The 8,964-nt window shown below is 37.1% G+C and overlaps 1 protein-coding gene across 3 annotated transcripts in view; it reads left to right on the forward strand.

Annotated features, from left to right (window-relative positions):
• The window catches only part of RAB40B (RAB40B, member RAS oncogene family), a 33,819-nt gene extending 25,906 nt beyond the window's left edge, over positions 1-7,913 (forward strand). For all 3 annotated transcript variants that reach the window (XM_075169837.1, XM_075169838.1, XM_075169839.1), the window contains 5 exons: positions 2,641-2,701; positions 4,646-4,706; positions 5,576-5,653; positions 6,138-6,360; positions 6,785-7,913. In XM_075169837.1, coding sequence (XP_075025938.1) covers positions 2,641-2,701; positions 4,646-4,706; positions 5,576-5,653; positions 6,138-6,360; positions 6,785-7,056 — 695 coding nt within the window. In that variant the 3' untranslated portion in view covers positions 7,057-7,913. The remainder of the gene's footprint in view (positions 1-2,640; positions 2,702-4,645; positions 4,707-5,575; positions 5,654-6,137; positions 6,361-6,784) is intronic.
• The last annotated feature ends 1,051 nt before the right edge of the window (positions 7,914-8,964 follow it).

The raw sequence follows: 8,964 nt of genomic DNA on the forward strand, positions 1-8,964 counted from the left end.
TTGACTACTAGCTATTTAATCTACAAATGTAAATTTTGGCATGCAAGAAGCCAGGAAATTAGAGAAGTGAGGTTATTTGTACTAGAAATAACGAACTTGTTTCACTATATTCTTTAGTATCTATGTTACAATAGGTATCCTACAGAAAAAAGGAATTTATGCTATTGTGCTGTGTAATAAAGGCATTCAGAGTCCCCCAGTGTCTGATCTGGAGGAGAAATTGGTGATAGTTATGTACAAATTAGTTGTCTTGAGACTAAAAACGGGAGATAGCTGCATTGGGTAATGGTGCACTGATCTCCGGGCAAGAAATTACCCTGATTTATAACTAGGAGAACATTTCCTGGGGTACCACATCCATACCTCCTTTTAAAGAGTAGTGTCTTGTGATTATATCTTAGTGAATTGAAGTTTCTGGTTGTTTTCATAAAATCGGCTCAAATTTTGTTTGCCTCAGATAGCATCTTACATGTGACAAATGCCATTTGAGCAGTTAAGTGTGGTGCAAGTTTGAGAAGAAGCACAAATGAAGCATTTCTTTGCCTATGGCTACAGGGGGAGCTGACTCAGCTGACAACTGTTACCTTGCAATAACTTCTGTTTGGTAATTTAACATCTGTTCTTTATTCCAGACCTAGTCTTACAAACTCCTTTCCTCGTGGAAAAGGAGGTGGCTAAGGCTTCCTTTTCTGTGTCTGCTTATTATACCAAATATTAAACCTATTTTTTGTTTGCAAAAAAGGAGGTATCTGACTACCAGTGACTGCTTCAGGGACCTCTTCATGACAACTGGTAGCAGCACCTAGCAATATTCTACTGGAGGAGCAACAGAAAGTCCATTTTGTTAACTTGCTGACAAAACACGTTTTTAGGCAAAGAGAGCAGATCTCCTGCGTGGTAGGTGTCTCCCCAGAGTTGTGCTTGCAGTTGAGACAGATTTTCGTTTGTTGTTTATGTGCCATGCTATGCCATACTTTTTCTTTGAGAAAGCGATATAAGTTATTGATACATTCTGTTATTAAACTTTCAAACTTCTCTTTCCCCTTAAATTTTTTTTTGGGAAAAAAAATCGTATTGGTAATCTTTTGTTATGTTTATCAATACAAACATTGAGGTATAGATCAACTTTTTTTGTTCTGGATGTTGATGCCACCCATAATAATGGATCTTACACGTACAAGATCATCTTCAGCACTGTCATCCCTGTTCCTCTGGCAAAGATGTGCTGAAATCTTAAGCAGTAATTAGGCCACTCTTCAGCGTGCATTTGTTTTCCATGTTAATGTGTTTTCCTCACTCCCTTGTTTTCCTTATGCTCAGAAAATAAAGCATGTCTCTCTCTTTCAAGGTACAAGTCTCATTACATTTCAGTACATTTTTCAGAGCTAGTTTTCATGCTTTTCAAATTTCATTTGGAGGACTGTATGAACAAATGTTCAATTCAAGAAGTTAACTATGACGCAGCAAAGAAAACATGAGGAAAACGCATTTACGAGTGAAACTGTGTTGCTTGGCTGCACAGTGTGAATACTGAATGCACACTTTTAAAATAACATTTAATAAAATAAAGGCCTCTCTTTCTTATAATGTTTATAATTATGCAATTTGTGGATGCAGTACTGAAGCACAGTGTTCAAAGCCATTGACCCTAGCATCGTGGTGGATATTTTCAGGGGTCAACTGCAGCTACACAAATGCTTCTGATTAGTTTTACCTAATCTAACTGAAACTAACACACCCATTTTGCCCAAGAAAACAGTAAGGCTAAACTTGAGCTTATTTTTACATAGTTTAATTGCTTCTTGGGGCATGTCAGGTTAGCAGTAAAAAGGTAATATTATATAGCACTGAAGGTTGTTTGCAAAGAATAGAAAATGTACAATAAAAATGTCAGCTAAGTTATATGTGTATACATGTATAAGTATACTTACAATACATACTTCCCTTAAAAACGGCAGTACTTCTTCAGCTCATCTAAAAGAGATATTGTAGCTCAACCATAAGGCCTGGTTGTGTTATGGGGAGGAATTCCTCCCGTGTTATGGGGAGGAATAAATGGAACCTGCCTGTGTTCTGCTGGACACTAACTGCATGGGTCTTGTGGGCAAAGGCTGTTGTCAATGGGAATGGGAGAGGCTGGAAGACAAAAGGCAAGCCACTTCTTGCACTATCTGCTGCTTTTATGTAAGAGGGGGACAAGTGTATCTGCTATAAGAGCTGCCTGAGTCAAAGATGATAAGGAAGGAAGAAATAATAGAGGCAGTAAAGCTAGGGAATAGAGGAAAAGAACAGCATTTAGTCTGCAAGGTATGTATGAGAGAAAAGGCAAAAAACGAGTTCTACCTTCTTTTGTTGAAAAGAGATAAAACTCTTTAAGCATATATATTGTCATGATAATGAATAAAAGAGATCATTTATCAACCTGTAGGGAGCCTGAGACATCTGCTCCGAATGGGCCAACCTCAAGTAATACGAAAGGTCTTTGTAACTTTATATGAACAAGTTGTTCTTATCCATATGCACTTCACAGACTATTAATGACAAATACCTTTTTTTTAAGGTCAGATTTTCTTTGAAATCTGTAACTGTCTGTGTACACCTGCAAGCTGCTCTAAGATTTGCTGACTGTCTTCCCCACAGGTATAGATTATAAGACTACAACGATTCTTCTGGATGGCCGACGAATCAAGCTACAGCTCTGGTAAGCGTGTGCTTCACCTTTCCTCATAATTTATATTTCAAAGACGCAGAAATGCAACTCTTCAGGGCACAAGTTCTCCCTTATGATTCAGAAATATTTAGTCAACTGAGGAAGAGTGAGCCAGGCAGCTAGCCCTTTGAGTAAGTCACGCTTTCTCTTCACCTCCACTTTGCATCTGTTTCTTGTAAAATGGGGGACCCGCAGTTTCTCTACGTGAGAGATAGATGTATAATAAATGCAGAAGAAAGGCACAAAAGATTACAAATGCTTTCAAGGTAAATTCAAAGTGCCTTCAAAGGTTATAAAATATACTGGTAATGAGAACCATGAAAGTACCTTAAAAAGCATACAGTGATTGTACAGCAACATCCCTTTGCTTAATCAATTAGTAGTAATGGTCAACTAAATAACCACAGTATTAAAAAAAAAAAAAGGCATTATTGCTCATATAATTTAATTTATATGCATTCTGATGTTGTTTGAGCTTTATAAAAACATGTCGAGAAATAAAATTATTTTACAACAAGTATTTTTCCTGTAGGGTCAACTATTTGGTCTGTCAGGGTGCTCTTGTGTTAAGGTTGTTTGAAGATGGCCATCTTCTGGTTCATTCAGAAATACTTAGCAAGTGATACAACTTGAAAAATGCAGCAATATTACTGCCTCTTAAATACATTGTTTTCCTCTTTCCCTAAAATCATGGCATAAAAGAGGGAGAAGTAAGGTCAGTTCAGGACAGGAAGGAGATGGAGTGTGATTTTTAAGGAACCATAATCTAGATAAATCAGAGAGACAGGTTCTAGGAACAAGCAGTGTTCAGAGACAGTAGAGAATTGGAAGTGAAAATGAATTAATATGATTATATCCTTTTCCTCCTAGAAAGAGACAATCCTGAGCCATTTCCATCTTTAAAATTAATTTTGATGTTTATTTTTATTTGAAACTTTCTTAATTACTGGAGTTAGATGCCTTTGTGTCATAACTAAGCTATTTCTAACATGTTCTTCATTGATTGGTTTTGCCTTTATGATTTCCAAAATAATGCTTCAAATGTTAAATGCAATGATGGATAATGGTACTCTGCCATATGGTATCTTGATTACTTGATATTTTGTTCACTTACTTTCTTTTTCTTGTTCTGTCTTCCACTTTATATAGCTTAGCAAAATACCACGTAAAGCTTATCTGAGAAGCAGCCAGGAAGGGGATGTTTTAATTCTTTTTGTGAAGGGCAAGGGTCTTCTTTGGACTCCTTAAAATAACAGATTGGAAATGTTTCTACAGTTGACCATATACAGAAATATGTGCCTTGCATCTGAAGATCTGTAATCTACCTCAAAAAGTCTTTATGGAATTCTGCTTCTTATCACGTTCTTCACTATAAATTTGATTTTGCTTCCAAACATTTTATGCAGTGATTTGATTTTTTTTTTTTTTTTTTTAGTGCATGCTTTTCTAAAATTCTGTGCTGTCTATGACTCTGTAGGGATGCCTTCATTATACTAGATTCATGATGAACTATTGCTGCTGTAATCAAGAATTTACTGTTTTTCCATAAGTTTCTTGGTGATAGCTATTGTTTCCTCCCACTTTTCTTTTGCTGTGAAAACAGAATCTTTCTTCAAGCTGAACTAAATGCAAAGTCTAGTGGCATACGTTCACTTGAGTAACAGCCTTTGTTTTCCAAGGGCAATCACAAGAGTAAAGTTTGAAGTTCTTGTCCTCTTATCCTGAGAAATCTGAGAAATGTAGAGGAAAGGGCAGAAAGCCAGTGGGGAAAAACTGCTGAGAGCGAGAAGAGCTCTTATGCATTACTGGCTGCTACTGCAGGACTAATGGAAGAAGAGCTGATATTGATCAGTACAGATGAATTAACCTAGCTGAACTCTTAACATAGGAGGCCACCTACTTCTTTTAAAAATATATGTAATTTATTTCGTTTAGGGATACATCAGGGCAAGGGAGATTCTGCACTATATTTCGGTCTTATTCAAGAGGTGCTCAGGTAAGCAAAGTACAACTTTCGCAGTGATGAGTAACGGTTGTTGGATGAATGAATGCAGTTAGCAAACCATCGTGATGGCTTCTGTAGCTCACTTGTAGATTGCATGCAGATTCAGTAATAGTCTGAAGATAAAACGAAATATGGGAAATAACAAGGGGCAGGATTTTCTTTTGGGGAGGGGAAATCCACTAGATTAAAGTTGATTCAGGGTAAAATACAGTGATATATATTCTTATGCCTTCTTGTTGGTTACCTCAATAACTTAAGCATGTTATCTTACTTTAATCATGTGAAAGCTATGCTAATACTACTTTTTAAAACTGTGTGCCAAATAAGAGAAATGGATAACATAAAACTGTCAAGAGTAACACGAAAAATACAAAGATAGTCTAAAATGTGATGAAATGTAATGGAAATTACTTTTTTTAAAAAAAAACAGACACACCAGAAGTCACTATAGCTTCAGACTTTAAAGTATTGCTACAATTCATGACATGTATTGGTTCTGATGAGTTGCATCTGTTATGTTCCAGAATTGCACAGAGCATTGAATCTTCAAGCTACCGAATGTGACCAAAAATATTTATTTGCTATGACTTTTGATGTGTGTATGATCAACCAAACTTGTCCACTATAAAAAGAGATATTTACCAATACATTAGATCCTAAAACTAAGTCAGGGTTTCTGCCTCTTAGCTAATCTGTAATCTACACAGAGAGATGGGGCTCGGTTTCACAGGATGCTGAGGTTCTGCTCCATTGAGAAGTTGCTCAGCATCTTACAAGATTATTTCATAATTGGAGAATTTACAGGTAGTATTCTCTGTGTTATGCCTCTGTTAAACTTAATTTTTTTTTTTTTAATACAGGGAGTAATACTAGTGTATGATATTACAAATCGTTGGTCATTTGATGGAATCGATCGATGGATAAAAGAAATAGATGAGGTAAGGTACAATCCCAGAGTGTCACTAGTCTGTAACAGATGACTAAGACCAACTGCTCATGATATTTTCTACTGTTTTTACTGGCATTTGCAGGCAGTGCTTACTACAGTTATCCAAAATGCCAAGTTTACAATTTTCTTTCTATGTTTATAATTCTAGAAAGTTGGAAACATATCAGCTAAAGTGTCTGATTTCTTTAAAGGTGTTGATGGAAAGCATATGGAGGGCAAAGATTTCATATTGTAGTCCCACTCTTGCTATAGATTTGCCACATCATCTGTGCAAGCCTGTCTTTTCTGAGGAAGGGATGTTTTTAGATCAGAGGATCATAGAATAATTTAAGCTGGAAGGGACCTCTAGAGATCATCTGGTCCAATCTGCCACTTAGTCTTTAAATCTTGAAAAAGCTTTTGTTTATTTTAGTTGAGGGAAGGGGAAAGTGGAAACCAAACTATTAATTTTATTATTGCTTCTCTTTGCTCAGCATGCTCCTGGTGTACCAAAAATCCTGGTTGGAAATCGCCTTCACTTAGCCTTTAAGCGCCAAGTCTCTACTGAACAAGCACAAGCCTATGCTGAGAGGCTGGGCATGACTTTTTTTGAAGTCAGTCCACTTTGTAATTTCAATATTACAGAGTCCTTTACTGAGCTAGCAAGAATAGTATTGATGAGACATGGAATGGACAGGCTCTGGAGGCCGAACAAGGGTAAGCGATGTACACTGAAAATGTGTAAATTTAGTTCTAGCTAAGGTTTATGGTTCATTAATATAAAATAATTTTCAGAAACTTTAACCCTGGTACAAAAACATCAAAAAAGAAGAATCAGGAATCCTGTACAATTTGCTTTCTAAACAAAAAATACGTATCTGCAAGCATAACCTGTTCGGCTTTTGTAGGGAATAACGTATCTTTCCTAGAACTTGCATGCTCAGTCATCTAAGTATTAAGACATAAATAGGAAACTGAAGCAGCAGATATTTTGGATAATGTATATGTGGGAAAGGGTGTGGGAGGAGAAATGAGAATTCATCCTGGAAGTATGGAGTGCATGCAGAGTGCTGGGTATGCTGCTACTGTGTGGCTGACAAAAGCATGCTATTATAATGCAAGTTTTATGTCTGTTTTTAAGTACTGAGTCTGCAAGACCTTTGTTGCCGTGCCATAGTTTCCTGTACCCCTGTGCATCTTGTTGACAAGCTCCCTCTCCCTGTTGCCTTAAGAAGCCATCTCAAATCTTTCTCCATGGCAAATGGCCTTAATGCCAGGATGATGCACGGACGCTCCTACTCCCTCACATCCAGCAACATCAATAAAAGGAACAGCTTAAAGAAAGCTAAAATTATCCGTCCACCACAGAGCCCACCAAAAAACTGTACAAGAAACAGCTGTAAAATTTCTTAAGCTCTCTGTGGGAAAAGGAACCTGGATGGAATCCCCTCATGTGAAGCGTTGAACGCGAGGACTCCTTGTTTAATGGTTGAGCACACTCTATGTATGTATCACACTACATAGACAGAAATAAGAAGAATAGTCTTATTTTAGCGCTTGCTCACTACAGTAATGCTGCTTTGGAATGAATGACAAGTTCAGTGCAACTGAAAGGATGTGACATTTTGCTGTTGGATTTTCATACTGCATTTTAGTTTCTGATGTGCATGATGCCATTGTTTTTACTAGTAGATGTGTTTTCATATAGGGATAATTATCATTATATTCAGTTCTTAATTCCATGAAATCTGGAAAGTGACTTACTGTGTAATTGTATAAAATTCTGTCTTTTTGCAAACTATTCAAAAATATAAAAATGAGTCATCGGTTTGCATATTCAGGCAGAGTTTTTTAAACACAATGTATTGTATACATTGTTAAATTCTACAAATAGTGTGACAAATTCTAGTAATACTGCAATTGTGCGTTTGGATTTTTTGTAAAGCTTCCTTGATAACTTTGAAGCACTAACTTAACTAAGCTAGACATGTATATATAATTATTATGCACATACACAACAAGGTTTTGTCCCATTAGTGTATGTAATAGATTTGATAAAGTTTTTGGTATGTTATTTAATACTTTGGGGAATTAATTTGTGGTTTAAATACTTATTTTTCTGTAAAAAAAAAAAAATTACATTTTATACCACTCTACAAGAAAGTTCTAGGAGGAAAATGCCAAAGACACTGTGGTAAAAGGAACATGACTTGAAGAGCTGCTTTATAAGGAAAGAACACTATTCAAAAAATAAATAAATGTTTCTGGAAAAGAAATCCTATGATGCTGTCTTTAACTGGGGGAGGTTGTCCTTATCTTCCTTTAGAAGAATCTGAGGAACAGTATATCTGAACTGAACACCAGGAATGTGAAGTCATCCTAAAAGCATCATGTAATGCTTTTGATACAACATCTGCCTTCAAGATTGTTAACTGAAATATGGAAGAATAATACACGTCAAGTCTTCCTTCTGTTTGTGAAGGGATCGTGTGACTTGTTCTCCTGAGCAATGACAATCCTTTGAGGTGATGATAGCTTCACCCCAGTTTCTTCTAGGTGTCTTCACTGTTGTGACATACCATCAAGTTCCGTATCTATAATATTCCTTCTGGATCAGCATAGATGTCCACAGCCTCTGTAGGCAAGTAGGGAAAATTCAAGCCAGTAAAATGCCAAAGTTATGCCAGGACCTGGACCAATCAATGCATCACTACTTACAGAAAAGTGCAATCACGAACAAATCTTTTCATAATTAAAGACTAAATGGCAAAACGGGGTGTGGTGGAAGGAATTCTGGTCGGATCGCTCCCTCGGTGATGAGCAGGCTCCACCTGCTGGTTTGCCTGTGCTGAGTGAGCTGCGGAGAAATGCTGTAGGTATCGGGATGAAGCTGTTAGACTGTAGAAATTGCATCCCCACAGCTTAAAAAAATGCACATAGCAGCCTACAAGAGGTTAAACCTGAATCAGAGACATCTGTACTTTGGGAGCAGTCTGGTTATGTTTGACTAGTGGCTGTGTGCAAGATGAAGAGTTCGCTTCCACGCACGTTGCTATATGTTTTAAATTTCTTCCGAATTATAATCTCAGCCTCTTCAATAACCACGTCATTAGTTTGTTTCCTTTCTGTATGTGATGTGCAGTAAGAGTGCCTAGCTGGAGAAAGCATTAACATGGATGTGTGTGTCCTCAAGGTCAGATTCACTACTCCTCCTGCCAGCCAGTATAAAGACAAGGTAAGACGGAGAGGTTGAGCAGCACTCCTCCCTTCTGGTGATGCCTGCAGCAATCCCACGTGGAATAAGTAAAACCTGAGCCTGTA

This window comes from Calonectris borealis, chromosome 20, assembly GCF_964195595.1.
Source record: "Calonectris borealis chromosome 20, bCalBor7.hap1.2, whole genome shotgun sequence".
In the NCBI taxonomy this organism is placed as follows: domain Eukaryota; kingdom Metazoa; phylum Chordata; class Aves; order Procellariiformes; family Procellariidae; genus Calonectris; species Calonectris borealis.